Source organism: Vombatus ursinus, unplaced genomic scaffold (genome assembly GCF_900497805.2).
Source record: "Vombatus ursinus unplaced genomic scaffold, bare-nosed wombat genome assembly UNPS02014951.1, whole genome shotgun sequence".
Taxonomy (NCBI): domain Eukaryota; kingdom Metazoa; phylum Chordata; class Mammalia; order Diprotodontia; family Vombatidae; genus Vombatus; species Vombatus ursinus.
In genome coordinates, this window is record NW_020954729.1 from 2,384,288 (window position 1) to 2,404,655 (window position 20,368).

A 20,368-nucleotide genomic window follows, 5' to 3' on the forward strand; every position below is an offset into this window, starting at 1 on the left:
TGGTTATGGTAAAACACCACTCATTAGGACCTGATGAACCAGAACTCCTAGTTAACTGGATTTTTTTCTGCTGTAGGACGAGGCAGATGATTAGGAATCAAATGGATGGAAGGATCATTCTGAGACTCAGGGTTTTGTTCTGCAGTTTTAGGAAATAACCCAGCAGTAGCACCTACACACAGTACGTTGCTTCTATCAGGTGCTTCATAAATGTTGAATTGAAGCCACCAAGATTTGCTGTTTAAGTCGTCGATTCAAGTAGCTGAATTTTCTGCTTCACCATGCTTGCTGTCTGGTTTTGTGTTTTCAAATGCCCTGAGGCCTAGTTTTCACAGAAGCAATGCTAATGGTGCCCAGCCATAAAGGCACCACCCAAGAGTTCAGTTAATTACTAGGTTTTTCAGAAGTGTGTGAGAACAGTTCTTCTACATTGCACAGATGAACTAGGCTGAAACAGGTGAACCTGTTTGCAACAAAGGAATAACTTGGGAAGCTGTAACTTCCAAAGGAGTAGCTAGGCAGAAGTTGACTTGAGATGCAGTCTGCCATTGGCCGTTCATTTATAAATCATCTCCTGCTATTTTGAAAACTCATCGAAGTCCTGTCAGGGCAAAAGTCAAAAGGACTGTTGATGGCCCAGGATGAAGTGGATGACCTTGGCATCTTTGATGTCTGACCAAGCTCTAAGCCCTCCACAGGGGCTGCTTCAGCCGCCTTCATGGCTCCTGGACCAAATTGTTCTCATTCACTTATTCTGCTGGGGGAAGTGAAGTGTTCGTTAACTAACCTTACAGGTTTGAGGCCCATCCGCTAGGGATGGTTTACCGGGGTTTGGCCTCTGTACCTGCCCCAGCTTCTTGGAGCCACAGGTGAGAGTTGGGTGAAGGTAGATGAGCAGCCCTCACAGCAGAGGTGCATGCTGGTCCTCCCTGAACACCTGCTACACTCCACTAGCTTTACTATACTCTATTCGATGGGAGAAGAGGGTACTGCATTGTATTTTAAGACTCTTATTCGACCCTGTTAATCACTTTGTCTTTTCCTTTCTTTTCCTAGAAGGTTCTAAAGTTGGTTTTGACTTGAGCGATGCCTTGAATGATGAAAATGATAGATTCAATGGTGGTGGAGGCAGGCCCAATCTAAAACCTGGTGAAGGTAAGTGGGTTCATTGTATCTCTATAGGTTTGTCTCTGTTTGAAACCACTGTCTAATCCAGCAACATCCAAATTTACTTCTTTTTTGATAAACCTAATGATAAATCTGATTTGGCCAGGGGCAAGTGGGGTGCCTTGGCAGTGAAAAATAAGTGGGATCTTCAATGATTTTTACATGGATAATGAAGAATGAGCATGCTTCAAACCTTTCTTTCTTTGAAAATATGCTGTGTTATTATCTGCAAGGTTGAGAGACTTTTTAAATCTTTTTGTGACCCATATTCTTATGTATTTGAATGTATCTTTAAAAACAAGTCTAATATAATATGTAGGAAACATTTCATATTCACATTCAGGAGTAAAGATGGAAAGATAGCATAATTGTGCCATTTAATTAAAAGTCTGTTAAGTACCCTCACAAATAGTCAATTTGTCAAGTTGTCATTAAGCATTTGTGCTTAATGGGGGGTACCCTGGGGATTCCCAGAGAAGTGAACTGGTCCCTGGCCTTGAGTAGCTGACAGGCTGTTGGGTGAGACAACAGGCAAATATATATATATAAATGAGCTATGCATATATACATGCATACATACTCTTGGATTATGTTTTTCAAAGCCAAATCTAAGATTTTTGCAAAACTGTATAGAGACACAGACACATTCATACATGTATACATGTACACATGTTAAACACATACAGAAACAGATACAGTCTGAGGTATTCTTGTCTCCATAACGGACATACTAATCTGCCAAAAATGAATGATTTACTAAACACAGAATCTTTTAAAATATGCTTAAAAATCATGTTTTTTTTAAGTAGTAGTAGATCATATCATAAGAATACCTAACAGTATTAATAGCTCTTTAAGGTTCATGCAGCACTTTACAAATATGTTCTTGTTTGAGGCACACAACAACCCTGGGAGATAGGTGCTATTACTGTTGTCATTTTATACATGAGAAAGTGGAAGGCACAGAGAGGACAAGTGGCGGTCACACAGCTAGGAAGGATTTCAGGCTATATTTCTACTCAAGTTTTTCTGACTCCCAAGTCCAAATCTCCACCCTCTGTACCACCTTGCTGCAAGATTACTGTTGTTAGCCCTCCTCAACTCAGTGGAGCCTTCCTGCACGTAAGAGTGCACAGACTTCTAATCCTCATAGTGAAGGCAAGGTGGTCCTTCGGGTACAGACCCAGGAAATGAGGGGAAAGGAGGCCCAGTGGCCAGCAGGCATCTGTCGCTATTCTCAGCACTAGAATAAAAGCAAAAGGTAAGAGCAGCAGTACCAGGCGATTGCTTGCCTTGTAGTTGTGAAAAAGAAAGAGGAACAGAGATCAAGACCTGAAGACTCCAGAATCTGTGCCAGAACACGATCCAGAAATCTGACCTCAGTAGCTGTCTAGTCCAACCCATACCTCCATACCTTCTTCAATATATCTGGCTGCTGATGGTCCAGCCTTTAATCAAGAATCACCAAAGACGGACGAATATGCCCAGCATGTTCCAGTTTTGTATAGCTCGGATTGTCAGGAAATTTTTCCTGATATCCAGCCACCTTTGCTTCTCTTTAGCATTGATAATAATGTTAAATGACACCATGCTAAGCACAAATCTCTGTTCCACTCCATCAGAGACCCCCTTCCAATCAATATTGAACCATTTAGAAATACTCTTTCCATGTGTCCATTCAGCTAGTTCTGTATTCATCTTTTCCATAAGCATGTTTTGAGAGACTTTATCTGGGACTTTGCTTAGATCTTTGTAAGCCACATCTAAGAATGGGGCCTTCTACAGTCCTGTTCTCTTTCTTGTCACTGGACCCAGATGGCTGTGGAGGAGAAAGTGAGGCTGGAGACTTGCATAGATCCCTGCCTCACTTCAATCCAGTTCACTTGCAAGTCATGGCATCATCTTCCTGATGTCACGGACTTCTTTGGGAACAAAGGACAAAACAACAACATCTAAGAAAGTAAAATCAAAAATGTTGCGTAAGAACCCCAAGCATCTCAGTAAACTAGGAATGCTCTTTATCTGTAGATCTCCTAATCCAAAAATTGGATTAGGATCAAATAGGAAAAGAAAGTTGAGCCTGGCATTAGTTCTTGGTGAAGCCATGCTATTCTTTTTGGTCTTTGTTTCCTTTTCTAGGTGTTCATTGACCATCTCATTGGCAGTTGGTTCTAGAATTTTGCCAGGTGTTAAAGTAATACTCACCGTTTACACATTCCCTTCTTTGTCCTTAAAAAACAACAACAACAACAACTAAACAAAACCCCAGGACATTCCTTCTTTTCCAGCACTGGGGTACCTCTGCTGTTCTCCTCAGTATTTTAGATATTTTTGCCCATAGCTTAACACTCACATCTATCAGTTCTTTCAGTAGCCACAGATGTAGTTCATTTAGGCTGGGTGACTTGAACAGATACAGTCAGTTGCATGCTGTCTTCCTTTCTCCTTACTTACCCTGGGTATGTGTTTATTCTCTTTGACCTTTTCCAGTTCCATGGTCATTTCTCCTTCCAGAAAGAAAACAAGGCCAAATGAGAAAGGCATATTTCTGATTCTTCTTTTTCTTAGTTACCATCATCCCTCCTCTGATCCCATTGAAATCTACTCTTCCTCAATCTGTTGCATATGTTGTTTTATGTTTGACTTTTCTCTTTTCTGTCACAAACTCTGAAAGGTCACTTTGGTCCAAGCCTCACATTATGTCTCCCACAGCAATCAGTTCCTTTCCTCTTGCTGAGAATCAGACCTATAATGAACCTTCTCTTGTTGGTTTATCTACCTTTTAAACGACTAAATTATCATCAAGGCAAATCAAGAAATTATTAAGCCCTTCTGCTTTGACAGGAAGAGAGCTCTAGGAGATGTCTTGATAAATGAAGTCCTTTATTGAAAGCTCTATATATTTGCCTGAAAGCCATCCTGTATGGCTAGCTTGTCAGATTCAGTTGTACTGAAAAAGAAACACTGTTTGCTTTTTCACTCTTGATCCTCCAGAAGCCATGCGTCCATTATTCTGTAACAGCTATTGGAGGATTCTTGGTGTGGCTTATTTCTACCCCAATTTGGGTGCGTGTTCACTTGTGTACGCCCAGGAAAATGGCACATAGCTCAGTGAAGTTCTCAGAATTGGTAATTATGGAGTACATTCCCTCTTTTAATTCCTTCCTTAGACATTCTGGCCATGCTTTACTTCTGAAAATACCACCCTCCCCCTCCCCCCCAGTGGATGTCTCTTATGTTGGAAAGTAGGGCTTGTTTGTGTTCTTGCTCTTTTTCCCATATTAATCAACAGGTGCTGTGCTAGGTGCTAGGGGTCCAAGTCCAAGGAGGTCACAAGGAGCTTACGTTCCAATGCAGGAGACAAGTATATCTATAAATCTATTTAGCATAAATACAAAGTTAAATAAAGACAGATCTCTACGAAGTAGTGAGGTATGATATAGATTGGGAGGGTGGCTGGGGCCTATCAGGAAAGGCTCCATGCAGAAGATAGTGTTGAAGTGGCATCTTGGAGGTGGAAGTAAGGAGACGGTACGTTCTCAGAATGTTGGGTGACCAGTAGGAAGGCATGAGAACAGGAGGGGCCTGGAGTAGGTCTGTTTGGCTGGATCGTTGAGCAGGTGAAGGAAAACAATATCCAGCGACCCTGGAAAGCTAGGTTTGGGCCAGGTTATTTTGGGATTCAAAATGTTAATGATGGAGTTTATATTGTTTACTGGAGCTTAATGAAAGCTACTGGAGTTGGTTAAGTCAGTGTAGTCATGTGGTCAAAACTTCACTGAAAGGAAATTATCTGTCCTTAAGTGAATTCCTTTCCTAGCAATATATAGGAAGGATTAGAGTCAGGAGAGACTTGAGGAAAGGAGACTATTTGGGGTCCTGTAGCAATACTGTAGGTAGGGGGTGTGAGTGCCTGTACAATGGTGGTTGCTCTGTAAAAAGACATCTGATGTGAGCCGTCTTATGGAAGTAGAAACAGCAAAACTTCCTTAAAAGAATCATTGTTTTGAACTGATAAGTTACGGATGAGCAGATTTTCATCAGGAGCGTATTTTACAGCATCAGGAGTACTGTCGATAAGTGTCAAATTATAAGAAGAAATCTGGAAAATTCTTGGATTCTGTTTTCTTAAATACAGTTTATAGAAAATTCTTCAACAACACCTCTGTTAGAAAACAATTCATGAATGAAATTTTTTTTTTCATTTTTTCTCCCTTTATTTGCCGGGAAGTATTGGGACCAGATGCCATTATCTCAGGGATTTTTGTTTTTGTTTTTGTTTTGTTAAGCTTCAAACCAGCTTTTACACTCTCCTCTTTCACTCTCATCGAGAGACTTCTTAATTCTTCTTCACTTTCTGCCATCAGAGTGGATCATCTGCATATTCTAGATTGTTAATATTTCTCCTGGCACCTTAATTCTGCCTTTGAATTTATCCAGCCTAGCATTTCTTTTTTTTTTTTTTAATATATTTCTTTTTTTTGTTTTCAACATTTACTTCCATAAGATTTTGAGTTCTAAATTTTCATCCCATCTCGCCCTTCCCCCTACCCCAAGATGGTATGCATTTTGAATACCCCTTCCCCTAGTCTGCCTTCCCTTCTATCTCTACCCCCCTTCTCTTATCCCCTTCCCCTTCTATTTTCCTGTAGGGCAGTATAGATTTCTGTACCTCATTTCCTATATTTCTTATTTCCCAGTTGCATGTGAAAACATTTTTTTTTAAACATGTGTTTTTAAAACTTTGGGTTCCAAATTTTCTCCCTTCCTCCCTCCCCACCCACCCTCATTGATAAGGCAAGCAACTAAATATAGGTTATACATGTGCAGTTATGCAAAATACTTCCATAGTAGACATGCTATGAAAAACTAACTCTATTTCCCTTAATCCTATCCCGTCCCCCCATTTATTCTATTTTTTCTTTTGACCCTGTCCCTCCTCACAAGTATTTGCTTCTGATTACTCCCTTTCCCAATTTGCCCTCCTCTCTATCATCCCCCTACTCTCTTGTCCCCTTCCCCCCCCCCATTTTCCTGTAGGGTAAGACAGATTTCCATACCCAATTGAGTGTGTATGTTATTCCCTCCTTAAGTCAAATCCTATGAGAATAAAATTCACTCATGCCTTCCCATCTTCCCCCATTTCCCCTCCACTGTAAGAGTCTTTTCTTTTCTGTTTTTTTGTGAGATAATTTACCCCATTCTACCTCTCCCTTTCTCCTTCTTCTACTATAATCCTCTCTCACCCCTTAATTTTATTCTCCAGGTATGACCCCTTCATCTTCAACTCATGACTCAACTTCATCTTCAACCTGTGTCCTCTATCTACCTATCTATCTATCTATCTATCTATCTGTCTATCTATACATCTATACATCTATACATTCTTTCCCTCCAACTACCCTAATACTGACAAAGGTCTCATGAGTTACAAATATCATCTTTCCATGCAGGAATGTAAACAGTTCAACCTTCATAAGTCTCTTATGATTTTCTCTTTCCTGTTTACCTCTTCATGTTCCACTCTAGTCTTGTATTTGAAAATCAAATTTTCTATTCAACTCTGGTCTTTTCATCAAGAATGCTTGAAAGTTCTCTATTTCACTGAATGACCATGTTTTCCCCTGCAGGATTATACTCAGTTTTGCTGGGTAAGTGATTCTTGGTTGTAATCTTATCTCCTTTGTTCTCTGGAATATTATATTCCATGCCCTGCGGTCCCTTAATGTAGAAGCAGCTAAATCTTGTGTTATCCTGATTGTGTTTCCACAATACTTGAATTGTTTCTTTCTGGCTGCTTGTAATATTTTCTCCTTGACCTGGGAACTCTGGAATTTGGCTACAGTATTCCTAGGAGTTTTCCTTTGGGGATCTCTTTCAGGAGGAGATTGGTGGATTCTTTCCATTTCTATTTTGCCCTCTGGTTCTAAAATATCAGGGCAGTTTTCCTTGATCATTTCTTGAAAGATGATGTCTAGGCTCTTTTTTTTGATCATGGTTTTCAGATAGTCCAATAATTTTTAAATTCTCTCTCCTGGATGTATTTTCCAGGTCAATTGTTTTTCCAATGAGATATTTCACATTGTTTTCTAATTTTTCATTCTTTTGGATTTGTTTTACAGTGTCTTGATTTCTCATAAAGTCACTAGCTTCCAATTGCTCTATTCTAATTTTTAAGGAAGTATTTTCTTCAGTAATCTTTTGGACTTCCTTTTCCATTTGGCCAATTTTCCTTTTTAGGGCATTCTTCTCCTCATTGGCTTTTTGGACCTCTTTTGCCATTTGGGTTAGGCTATTTTTTAAGGTGTTATTTTCTTCAGCATTTTTTTGGGTCTCCTTTAGCAAGCTGTTAACTTGCTTTTCATGATTTTCTTGCAGAACTCTCAGTTTTTCCTCTACTTCTCTTGCTTCTCAAAATCCCTTTTGAGCTCTTCCAAGACCTGGGACTGATTCATATTTTTCTTGGAGGCTTTGGATGTAGGAGCTTTGGCTTTGTTGTCTTCTTCTGGTTGTATGTTTTGATCTTCTTTGTCACCAAAGTACGATAATATAGTCTGACTCTTTTTGCACTGCTTACTCATGATCCTAGCCAATTACTTGAGTTTTAAACTCTTTGTTAAGGTAAAAGTCTATTTCCAGTGTGGAGAGTGTACTGTCCCAAGCTTCGGGGATTTGTACAGCTGTTTTCAGAGGTACTGCTAGGGACCTGTAAATTTTCACTTCTTCCAAGGTGGTATGATAAGGGGTGAGGTGTTTCCTCTCCACCACCACAACAAGCTGTGGTGAGGCAGGAGTCTCTTGCTTTACCCGTGCTTGGATCTGAGTCACAGTTCTGAGGGGTGGTTCTGGGGCGAGGAGGAGTGCTGATGTGGTGGAGCTTGTTGTGGTGGTGGAGAGGAAACTGCGCTACTCTCCCTGCCCGGCGTGATATACCTTTCTGATCAACCATCCAGGCTGTCTTTGGCTGGAAATTTGTTTCACTCTGTGTTTTTGTGGGTTCTGCTGCTTTAGAATTTGTTTAGAGCCATTTTTATAGGTCTTTGGAGGGGTTTGAGGGGAGAGCTCAAGCAAGTCACTGCTTTCCCTCCGCCATCTTGGCTCTGCCCCCCATGAATGAAATTATATGTTCACTTGTGTGATGTGTTGAATGCATTAGCTCACTCAGGAAGGTTTTTAATTCATCTTCTGAAGTCGAGAATTTTCCTTAATAGAAGGCCCCCTAGAGTTGTCAAAGTAATTTGCTATTTTATGTTTTTAATCTCTAGCAAATCTCTGAGTAGGTTTTAGGGTCCTGTTTTCACACAGAATAGCCTCCTTTGAAGTTGGCATGAACTACTCTTCACAATGAAGCCAAATAGTTCTGGGATCTACAGGGTAGACATAAACATGCTGTAGATGAAGGGTCTGTATGCTTCTACACTTGGGGGCCATCTACTGGAAGGAAAAGGGCAAATACGATGTCCTCTAAAGGCAGAGTAGTGGCATTGAGTGGAAAAGATACTAGTGCCCTCTTCAGGTACTCAGAAGCTTCTGGTTAGGGGGGAAAATCGTCATATTTTTATAATTACCAGTTTAATGAGAAAATAAACTTCTATGAATAGAAATAAATACCAAATCATGCTATGAGGTCTGTGGGAAATGGCTGAATATCACCACTGCTAGCAGGTCTCAAAGGAGGATTCCAAATGGAAACCTAAATTCTGTCATTAGTAACCTTTGAGAAAATTAAAAGACTGTTTTCTAGACAGTTTTAAATCATCTTGAGTTCTGAATTGAAATTTGACTAAAGTTCAGTTTAACTAGTTCCTAAGTGCTTGATGTACAAAAGGCTCAGTGCTAGGCAGTGGTGGATGTTTAGTCTAGAAGCCTGAGAGAGATTTTCTGTAGGAGTCATAATGCTTTCTTATTTCAGTTTGTGAGAATGTGATTGGGGTAGAGGACTGAAGTGGGGAAGGCCACCCAGGCCCTTTCATTGGCCTTCTGTCGTGGTTTTCTTCAAAACTGATCCCTTCAGTTTCATTTGTTTCCCTGGGCTCTACCTCCATCTGCAGTCACTTTGACAGTTCTGTTGCCCTGTTCCCACTGATCTTCGTGTTCCTTTAATGTTAGAGATTGCCAAACGTTAGAGATTGTAACAGGTGTTGGGATGTTTTTCACCAAAAGTTTGGTTTTCACCAGGTTCTTGGGGGGGGGGTCCCATTGAAGGTTGTTGTTAAGTGGTATTACAGGGGGATAAGCTAGAAGCTTTCCCCATAGTATCAGGGGTGAAACAAAGATGGCCATTATCACCACTGTAAGTCAATATTGTACTTGAAATGTTAGCTTTAGCAATAAGAAAAGAAAAAGAAATTGAAGGAATTAGAATAGGCAATAGGGAAACAAAACTCACTTTTTGCAGATGATATGATGATATACTTAGAGAGTCAACTAAAAAACTACTTGAAATAATTAACAACTTTAGCAAAGTTGCAGGATGTAAAATAAACCCACATAAATCATCAGCATTTCTGTATATTACTAACAAAGCCCAGCAACAAGAGATAGAGAAATTTCATTTAAAGTAATTGTAGATAATATAAAATATTTGGGAGTCTGCCTGCTAAGACAAACCCAGGAACTATATGAACACAATTATGAAACACTTTTCCACACAAATAAAGTGAGCTCTAAATAATTGGGAAAATATCAGTTGCTCACGGGTAGGCTAAGCTACTATAATAAAAATGAAAATTCTACCTAAATTAATTTACTTATTCAGTGCCATACCAATGAAACTACCAAAAAATTATTTGATAGAATAGAAAAAAATAATAAAATTCATCTGGAAGAACAAAAGGTCAAGAATATCAAAGGAATTAATGAAAAGAAATGTAAGGGAAGGTGGCTTAGCCATACCAGATCTAAAACCAGATCTAAAACTATAAAGCAGCAATCATCAAAACTACTTGGTACTGGCTGAGAAATAGAGTGGTGCATCAGTGGAATAGGTTAGGTATACGAGACACAGTAGTAAGTGACAATAGTAATCTTCTGTTTGGTAAACCCAAAGATTCCAGCTTCTGGGATAAGAACTCACTATTTGACAAAAACTGCTGGGGAAACTGGAAAATAGTACGGCAGAAACTAGGCATAGACCAACATCTTACACCATCTACCAAGATAAAGTCAAAATAGGTTCATGATTTAGGCATAAAGGCTGATACCATAAGCAGATTAGGAGAGCAAGGAATGGTTTACCCATCAGATCTATGGAGAAGGGAAGAATTTATCCCAACAGGAGATAGAGAACATTATGCAATGCCATATGGATAATTTTGTTTATGTTAAATTAAAAAGTTTTTGCACAAAACCAGTGCAACCAAGATTAGAAGGGAAGCAGAAAGCTGGGAAACAATTTTCACAGCCAGAGTCTCTGATAAAGGCCTCATTTCTAAGACATACAGAGAACTGAGTCATTTATAAGAATATAAGTCATTCCCTAATTGATAAATGGTCAAAGAATATGAACACGCAGTTTGCAGATGAAGAAATTAAAGCTCTCTGTAGTCTTATGAAGAAATTGCTCTAAATCACTATTGATTAGAGAAATGTGAAATAAAACAACTCTGAGGTACCACCTCACATCTATCAGATTGGCTAATATGACAAAAATAGAAAATGATCAATGTTGGAGATGATGTGGGAAAATTGGAACACTAATGAATTGTTGGTGGAGTTATAAACTTATCCAACCATTCTAGAGAGCAATTTGGAACTGTACCCAAAGGGCTATAAAACTGTGCATACACTTTCATCCAGCAATATCGCTTCTAGGGCTGTATCCCAAAGAGAGCATAAGAAAGGGTAAAGGACCCACACATACAAAAGTATTCCTAGCAGCTCTTTTTGTGGTGGCAAAGAATTGTAAATTGAGGGGATGCCCATCAATTGGGGAATGGCTGAACAAGTTGTGGTATATGAATGTAACGGAGTGCCATTTTTCTATAAGAAATGATGAGCAGGCAGATTTTAGAAAAACCTGGAAAGACTTATATGAAATGATGCCGAGTGAAGTGAGCAGAACCAGGAGAACATTGTACATAGTAACAGAAATACTGTGTGACGATCAACTGTGATAGATTTAGCTCACCTCAGCAATGCAAGGATCTAAGACAATTCCAAAAGACTCAAAATGGAGTATGCTGTCCCCATCCAGAGAAAGAACTGTGGAGTCTGAATGGAGATTGAAGCATACTATTTTCTCTTTTTTCTTTTATATGGTTTTCACCTTTTGTTCTGATTCTTCTTTCACTACATGACTGATGTGGAAATATGTTCAACAGGATTGTACACATATAGTCTGTTTCAGATTGCTTGCTATCTTGGGGTGGGGGAAATATTTGGAACTCAAAGTCTTATAAAAGTGAATGTTGAAAACTATCTTTACTTGTAATTGGAAAAAAAAATAAAATACTGTTAAGAAAAAAAGTGGTTTTGCATTCTGTGAATATTCAAAATCACTAAATTTCATTGTTGCAAGGTGCCACAGTGACCCTCTCGTCTAATGCATATTTGAAAGGATAACAAATGGTTATCCAGCTGCCATTTGAAGACTTCCACTAAGAAGGGAACACTTCATTTTTCAAGACTGCCCATTCTCCTTATGGACAGCTCAGATTGGCAGGAAGTCTTTCTTGACATCAAGCCTCAAATTGCCTTTTTACACCTTCCACCCAGTCCTCCTGGTTCTCATCAGTAATCTTTTTGAACTGTGGTACCCAGATCTAGATATAACATTGCAGTTGTGTTCTAACTCCAGGGCATATGTCATTCAGCAGGGCTGTTGCCTACCTGGTAGTTCTAGACCCTGTGCCTCTCTTAATGCCTAAGATTCCAATTGCTTTTTGCCTGCTGTATCAAGTGCAGTCCCCTAAAGCCTTCAGATCATTTTCCAGACAAACTGCTGTCTAGAAGCCCAGTCATGTGGTTTAAAACATTGTGTGCCTTTAAAAAAATTCTTTACATCTATCCCGGAAGAGATGGAAAGGGAACCTTTTAAAACTGTTCCCCTTACTACCCCCTGAGTTTGTTTTTCTGTTATTTTTATTGGGTGGTTGGGGCAATTTGACATTAACTATCAGCAGTATAAGGAAAATCTGGCTCTCAGTAATTGCTGTGTTCTTTTTCTCTTTCCCAGGACTAACGGATAAGGATCTAGAAGGTATTATAGAGGACGGCTACAAACCCGATAAGGGCAAAGGTAGGCATTTTGACTCTTCCAACTAAATTGGACAGACCTACCCCTGACCTAATATCATTCTTCAGTTCTGTGAAAATGTGACTTTAGGCAAAACGTCATGTTGGGGCAGCTATTTTCATAGCAACAGTAGTCTAAATGGAGGATCTGTTCTTTGGCAGTCAGAATCCAGACTGTCTTTATAGAGATGGATATTTGCAACCATTATAACAGGACTGGGTTGCTGACATGATGATTGACATGGCCTGGCCTGCTCGGATGGCTCACAGACCCAGGCTTTGCTGACGTGATCCACTAAACCAACAGTGCAGTCCTTGAAAGGGCATTGGGCGTGTGTGGGGGGGTTGGGAGAAGGAAGTGTCTCTTAAGGATAAATAGCCAAAAACCCAGATGTTCTGCAAGGAGGATCAGGAAAGTGGGTAACTCTTTGCTCTTGAGCTCTCTCTTATAGTCAGGCTTAAGACTCAACTGTAAGCTGTTGGGGACCTACCTCAGAGGCCGTCTTGCCCGATCTGTCTGTGAAGATTCATTCCCTATTGTGTATTATCCCAGCCAATTCCCCAATTCTCTGATGACTTTGGACCTTGTTTCTCTAAATAAGGAAAAGCTGTTGTTCAAAACTGAGGAAGGAAGAAAGGAACGGAGTAATGGATAATTCCCCTTAATAAAAGAATTTGTTCTGTAAAACTTGGACTTAGTCAAAAGCTGCACCCAAGGACCTAGAAGGCCACATATGGCCCCGAGGCTGCAGGTTCCCCACCCCTGGTTTAGAAACTCTTAAGCCTTTGAAATTTATTTTCTACTGTCTTCCTTCATGTTTGAGAAGCAATTTACCTGATGCCACCATATTCAGAATCAGGCTGCTGCTAAAGGCAACCTTCTTTACAGCGAGCCATTTCTTCATAACTAAGGTGGTTTTGTGAATGATAAAGAGCCATACCGGCTCTAGGATTAGGCTAGACTGGTGTCCTGGAAATGGCTAAAGGACTTGATGGTGGGCCTGTTTGCCAGTAGGGTTTGATTATGCTATTTCAGGGGCCCCCCCCAGTACTGCCCATTGAATTGGGACATCTCTTTGTGGGGGATGTCTTCAGCCTCTTGGGAGGACAGTGTCGTTTTCTTCACCGTCTCAGCTTTCATTTTGATATGAGCTGAGCAGCTGCTCAGAGAAAGAAGAAATTGAACCGAAGTAATGAGCCCAAATAAAATAACCTGCATTTGTGGTGAGGGGCTAAAGTAGACTCTGATTTCAGCTGAGAGAGCCAGATGTGTGAGCTCTGGGTCTTGGTGTGGGGGCTCGGGGGTGGAGGAAGAAAATTGAGAAAGGAAATATGGTCAGACCGGTAAGCCTGAGAAAGGTCCGTCAAGCCAAGGCATTTTGTGGCATCAGGGTTTTTTCCTTCTTTTAAAATGTTTTATATTTTTGTTTTTATATCACAGTTATTTCTTGCTATACTCCCCCTCCTGCGAGACTTGTATCCTTCCTTGTAAGAAATAAACACAGTTAAGCAAAAACAACAGACAGCGTGCCTGCATCTGACAGGGGAGAAGGAGGAATACAGACAATTTTCACCTTATGTAAATTCACATTACACAAATCCGATGTTGTGTAAAGAATTCTAAAAGAAATCCGCATTCCAACAGCACACCTGTGTGGACTTTATTATACAGTACTGTTGCTCGAGCTCTCTGCTCCTGTCTATCAGCTCAGCCCTCTGAAAAAACCTCTTAAAAAATACCCCTCCAAGTGAAAGCAGAAGAGTGTGTGGAGAGACCACCACTGCTGCTTCGGAAACCTCCAGAGCTGGGAGAGGAGCCCTTTGCCCTGATCCCCCCACCCGCACGCATGTCTGCCCCTTCCTGTCTGTTTTCTGTCGTCAGCACTAGGTACTGCTTGTCTGTCCCCGGGCCCATGTGTGTTCTTCCTCTTGGTTCTGGCCAGGCCCCCACATGGCTTGCCCCAGCCCCTCCATGTTCCTCTCCTTGCTCTCGTTTCTCTGTCCCCAGCCCCAGTGTGTTTTGCATCTGTGTGTTGGCCTTCTCCTTCTTCCCATCCCCCTATCCTGCCCCAGTCTATGGGCATATTTGCATTATATCCACTTATATAAAGTGTTAGGCAACCCTGTCCCCTGTTTACTTGGCACAGCAAGGCCTTGACCCTCCTACTTTTGACCTGACACTGACTCTTCTCTGTGCTGCATAATTTACAGGCCTTGTCTTTGCTCTGAGCCCAAGTCAGCAGTGATCCTTCTCCGGGAATGGCTTCTTCCTCCAGGGAAGGCCACTGGCTTTATCACTTAGACCTTGAATGGCTTTCCTGGGCATTTCATTTCTAACAGGAGGTTCCAAAAGTCTCTTGAGTGAAACCTCCACACGTTAGGAAAAGGAGTATTAAAAGGGCAAATATTTGGTTTTAGCCAACTCGTACTGAGCTCTGGCTGATTTTTCCAGCTGTTTCCATTATGAACATGCATATTTAGTCAAACTGAGGAGGCACAGAGGGCATTTTTTTGTGGGGGAGGCTGTTTGTTTGGGTTTTTATTAGGTTGACATTTTACTGCAGAGAAAAAGGAGGAGAAAGATCCACAGGGTCCTCATATAGAATTCATTGATTCAGCAATCATTTCTTCAGTGCTGGCGAGGTTTCTGGTATTGTGTTGATATACAAAGACATCAATGAAAATACTTCTGGCTATCATGGAACTTATTTTCCCCATGGGGGGAAGCAACATTATCACAGAAAAATAAATCCAAAGGAAATACCAAGTAATTTCAGGGATTTGCAGGGATAGGGAGGATCAGAAAAGAAGGATCTCTCACGTTGGAGAAGGTACTTGAGGTAAGTGCTGAAGGAAGTCAATCATTCGGGAAGCATTTATTAAGTGCCTACTATGTGCCAGGCGCTGTGCTGTGTACCAGGGATACAAGGAAAGCCAAAATAGTCTCTCACCTCAAGGAGCTCACAGTCTAATTACGGAGGTGACATGCAGGAGGCCACATAGAAACAAGCTATAAACAAGGATTAATTGGAGGTGATTATGAGAGGGAAGGCATGAAGATTAAGAGCGAATGGGAAAGGCTTTGAAGGTGAGAGTTTAGCAGAGACTTGAAGGAAGCCAGGAAAGCCAGGAGGTTGAAGTGAGGTAGAGTATTCCGGGGATGGGGGTCAGCCTGGGCAAATGCCTGGAGTTGGGAGATGGAGTGTTTTGTGTGTGGAATAGCCAAGAGGCCAGTGTCATTAGATTGGAAAGACTCCAAATGGAGGGGGTACCAGCTCTGAAAGGCTTCAGAAGTCAAACAGATGATTGGAGAGTTGATCCTAGGGGAGACAGGCAGCCACTAGAGCGTTTGGATTAGGAGTGGGTGACACTGTCACAACTGTACTTAAGGAAAGTCAGTTTCCCAACTGAGCAGAGGATGGGTTGTAGTGGGGCAGTAGTGTAGTTGAGGAAGGGAGACTGACCCGAAGGTAATTGTCATGGTTGTGGCATGAAGTGATGAGAGTCTGGATCAAAGTACTAGTGTCAGAGGACTGAGAAGGGAATGGACCCAAGAGATGTTGTGAAGGTCCAATTGACAGGTCTTGGTAACAGATTACCTAGGGTGAGAAGTGAGTTTGAGGAATCCTGAAGGACATCTGGGTTGGGAGCCTGTGTATTTGAGAGGTTGTTGCTGGTACCTTTGACAGAAATGAAGACGTTTGGTAAGAGAGGGTTTGGGTGGAAAGATAATGAGGTCACTTTTAGACAGGTTGAATTTGAGGCATCTACAGGATATCCACATCTACGTGTCCACTTGGGAATTGGAGACGTGAACGTTGTGGGGATAGGACATGGAGACAGGAAATGAGATGGGTTTTGTAAAGCATGGGTTGGAGAAGAACCTTTTCTGCTTTGAGGTCCATGCTGTAAATATGTAAAAAATTCAAATCCTGATTTCTGTTACCTGCCCTTAACTGCCAGGTTGTTCTTATTTCTTTCTTAATGAGTTCAGTGCCTGGCTCACCATCCTGTGCTTCACCCCAACTCTTACTCTCATGGTATGAAACTTCTACACTCTATCTCTCTCTTTCTCACACACAGAGAAGGTCTTAACCTTGACCTCACCATCACTTATACATGTTCCACTCCTGTGTTGATAAACTCTGAAATTCTTTTATGTGAATGACCTTTTACCTCCTTATTATCCCAGACCATCATCCCTACTCTGACTTTCCTCCTTTGCTTAGTCTGATACCTTGGGGATCCAGTTTAACTCTATAATAATGGTGTCAAACTTGAATAGAAGCATCCCTGTGAGCTGCGTATTGACTTAGAAAACCACAAAATAACATTCTCTGTGTTGTATTGCATTTTTATATATTTTTGTTAAACATTTCCCTGTTACATTTTAATCTGGCATCTCTGCTCTATGGTATTCTTTACTTTGTAATCCCTTAGCCCAGGAGTGAGGAACCTGCCTTAGTCTCTAGTCTTGATAACAGTCATGCCTTGCCACACACCTCAGCCCTAGATGACCCCTGTCATCTACCTCTTCTTCCTGTTCATGTGGTGGAGGGAGCTGTAATGTAATTGTAATGATTTGGTCCACTCTGAATTTATGGTGCTAATCTCACCTGCACCCTCAATTCTTACAGTCCTCTCTAATTGATTCTCCATTCCACTCACAAGAGCAGCTATTCCAAACTTTCCTGTAGCTCCTCAAGCCTTCCCTGGCATATCCTCCTCCCAGCTCAGTTGAAAACCTCATTTTCACTCTTCTTTTCGATGACAAGGCCCACCTTTCATTTGCCAAGGCCTGCTTCTCTGCGGGTATCTTTGATCCTGTCCCTGTCTCTTCTTTTCTAGCATATCACCCCCGTTCTTTCTCATCTTCAGTATCTTCCTAGCTCTTTCCCTGCTGTCTACCTACAAATATCCTCTTATCCCCCCTTCTCAAAAATCTCCACTAGCTTTTGTTCGGTATCTCTCTTCTCAGCTGAATTCCTTGTAAAAGTAGTTTATGCTCTGTGTCTCCACTTCTCTTTTCACTGCTTTCTATACCCACCGCAGTCTGGCTACCAGCCTCGTAATTTAACCAGTATTGCTCTCTCCAGAGTTAGCACTGATCTCTTAATTGCCAACTCTAAGGAGCTTTTCTTAGTCGTCATCCTTCCTCACCTCTCAGCAGCCTGTGACACTGCTGACCACCTCCTCCTACTCAATACTCTTGCTTATCTGTCCATCTGCCTCCTTAGGGTCTTTTGTTCTGTCGTCATTTTTTTGTTGTGCCTGCTCACTGTGGGAGTTCTTCCAAGGCTCTGACCTGGGCCATCTCTATTTTCTCTTTATAATATCTTACTTGGTGATCTCTCTTCTCCCATGGGTCCAGTTATCATCTCCATGTAGATGATTCCCATTTCTATGTAGCTCTAGTCCCTCGTCACCAAATTCACATTGTCCTTTTTGGATTGGATGTCCCATGAGCATCTCAAACTTAATATGCCCCAAACAACATTTACCTCCAAAATTTATCACTCTTTTAAATTTCCCTGTTAACTGTCACTCTTTCCACCAACCGTGTCACTCAAGCTGGCAACCCCTCATTTTCACTCCTTCTGTATATTGAATCTATTTCCAAAACCTCTTATTTATCTACCTTTGTAACATCTCTCGTATACGTCCCGTTTTTGTGATTCCCATAGCCTCCACCCTAGGTCAGGCCTTTGTTACATCTCTCCAGGACTATGGCAGTAGCCTCCTGATTTGTCTCCTTGCCTTGTCTCCCCCTGCTCCAGTCTGTCTTCCATTCACCCGCTGATGTGATTTTCCTAAAACAGAGTTCTGACAATGTCAGCTCTCTTTGGCATTTAAGGCCCGAAACAACCTGGCCCCTTCCTCCTTTTCCAGGCTTTTTACATTTGACTTACCTCCACGACTCTGAAACCACTTCCTGAAGAAAATCTTCCTGTCCCTGCCAGCCACTTGACCCTTCTCCTCTTTCTACTCTGTGTATATCTTGTATCTTGTTTATTTACTTGTTCTCTTCCTCATTCTTGTGTAAGCTCCTTCTGAGCAGGGTCTGCTTTTGATTTTTTGCTCTGTGTATTTCCTGTTGTTAGCCCAATGTCATAGTGCCAGGTGCATAATAAGTGATTAATAAAAGCTTTTTGATTGATTGATTCATTCTAAGCATTAGCCTACTGAAATTGGAGGGACTGGAGAGTTATAACCACTGCCCTTATAACCACAGTCTGGACAGAGCAGGGCAGAAAATTGCTTCTTTTGCTTCCATCCCCGTCTTCCTAAATATTTTTTGTTAATATCTTTTGTTTCTAACCTCGTATTCTTTTCTAAATAAATAAAATGTTTATTAAGCCCTTACTATGTCTCAGGTACAGTGCTAGGCACTCGGGATACAAATACGAGAAAGCAAGAGAAATTCTGCCCATGAAACTTCCATTCCAGTGGGGGACGATAGCACATCGAGGGGAGCTCGAAAGGGGATTGTGTAGTGTGGTATGGATGTGACCACTGGAGTGGAAGCCTAGTCTCTGCTCAGATATGGCAAACATCTCACCTACAGAGCTAGGGGATCCTGAGGGGAAGTCCAGGCTCCCATGGTGGGGCGATGAGAATGATGGCCAGAGAGTAAGTGTGGCATGTTGAAGAGGAATCTAAGAAATGGCCTGAGAAGTGGCCGTGGAAACCTACCACGTTTATATAACAAAGACAGTCTATGGAGTGACTTTGTGTAACAGCGTTCTGCTCCTGCCGGAAGGGAGGTGTGTTTGTTTTTCTCTTCTGTGGGATTGATTCTTTAATCCTAATTATTTGGAATTATTATTATTATTATTATTACTTTTCTTTACGTTGCTGTAGTGATTGTGCATATTGGGGATTTTTTTTGTCATAAAAATCTGTTTAGATATAAGAATCAAATGCAGTTTCTCATGTGTCCATTTCATTATGAATGTAGCAGAATGAAAACCTACATTGTCCCTCTTCTGAAGAAGTGCAAACATTCTCTCATAAACATGGTATCCAGCCCGGCCATTTGGCTTCTGAGAGTATTCCGAGAGTTTGAAGCATAATATCTTTGCGATATTTTGGGTACGTAGGGTTACGCTAGGATATACACATGTATGGCTCGGGTCAGATGGGAACCATTATATCAGGATCCATTCTGGTCTCCTTTGGACCTGCTAGAGGGAGCCAGGAATCCTTTCTGCCATCAGTCCTCAAATAGAGCCTTTTATGATAGGCCTCTTCTCCACTCCTATTAGATCAATGGACATAGAGGCTGAGAATGTGTTGCTTCCTCCAGTAGGGGCAATCTGCTTATTTGTTTGTTTTTTTTTTTTCCCCCACACCTCTCACTTCCCAAGTGGCACCTTCTTGGGAAAAATACAAGACTTGCCTTTTCACTGAACTAGGCCCACACTCTGCCTGAGGGAGATTTGGAACCCCCAGTCTTTGGGAGCTTGCTAGGCCTCAGTTTCCCAGTGGAGTAGTTTATTTCTGGGACAACCTCAAGTAGAGGCAGCTAGGTGGTGCAGTGGTTAGAGTGGTAGGTCTGGAGTCAAGGAGACCTGAGTTTAAATCCAACCTCTGACATTTACTAGTTGTGTGACTCTGGGCAAGTCACTTAACCCCGTTTGCCTCAATTTCATCAATTGTAGAACAGAAGTAATTACAGCACTCACTTCCCAGAGTTATTGAGAGGATCACCTGAGGTAATATTAGCACAGTGCCTGGCACATAGTAGGCACTTAATACTTGCTTATTCCCTTTTCTGACACCCCAAAAAGCATTCCTGTCACATGCTCCTATTTTGAGACCTTTTTGGCATGGTCCTTGCAGCATCTAGGCCATACTGCTGAAGGTCCAACATGGGCTCACAAAACCACTCGAGTAGGAAAAAGTTTTTGAGGAGTCAGTAGAGAGCCTTTGCATCTCTACTCACTTCATTTTCAAGTGTGCTAAA

The 20,368-nt window shown here is 41.4% G+C and overlaps 1 protein-coding gene across 1 annotated transcript in view; it reads left to right on the top strand.

Moving 5' to 3' along the window:
* The first annotated feature begins 718 nt into the window (after nucleotides 1-718).
* CD99L2 (CD99 molecule like 2) overlaps nucleotides 719-20,368 on the top strand; it is a 42,963-nt gene continuing 23,313 nt past the window's right edge. The window contains exons 1-4 of the mRNA XM_027845080.1: nucleotides 719-766; nucleotides 815-869; nucleotides 1,057-1,155; nucleotides 12,344-12,406. Of these exons, the coding sequence (XP_027700881.1) occupies nucleotides 719-766; nucleotides 815-869; nucleotides 1,057-1,155; nucleotides 12,344-12,406 (265 nt within the window). The remainder of the gene's footprint in view (nucleotides 767-814; nucleotides 870-1,056; nucleotides 1,156-12,343; nucleotides 12,407-20,368) is intronic.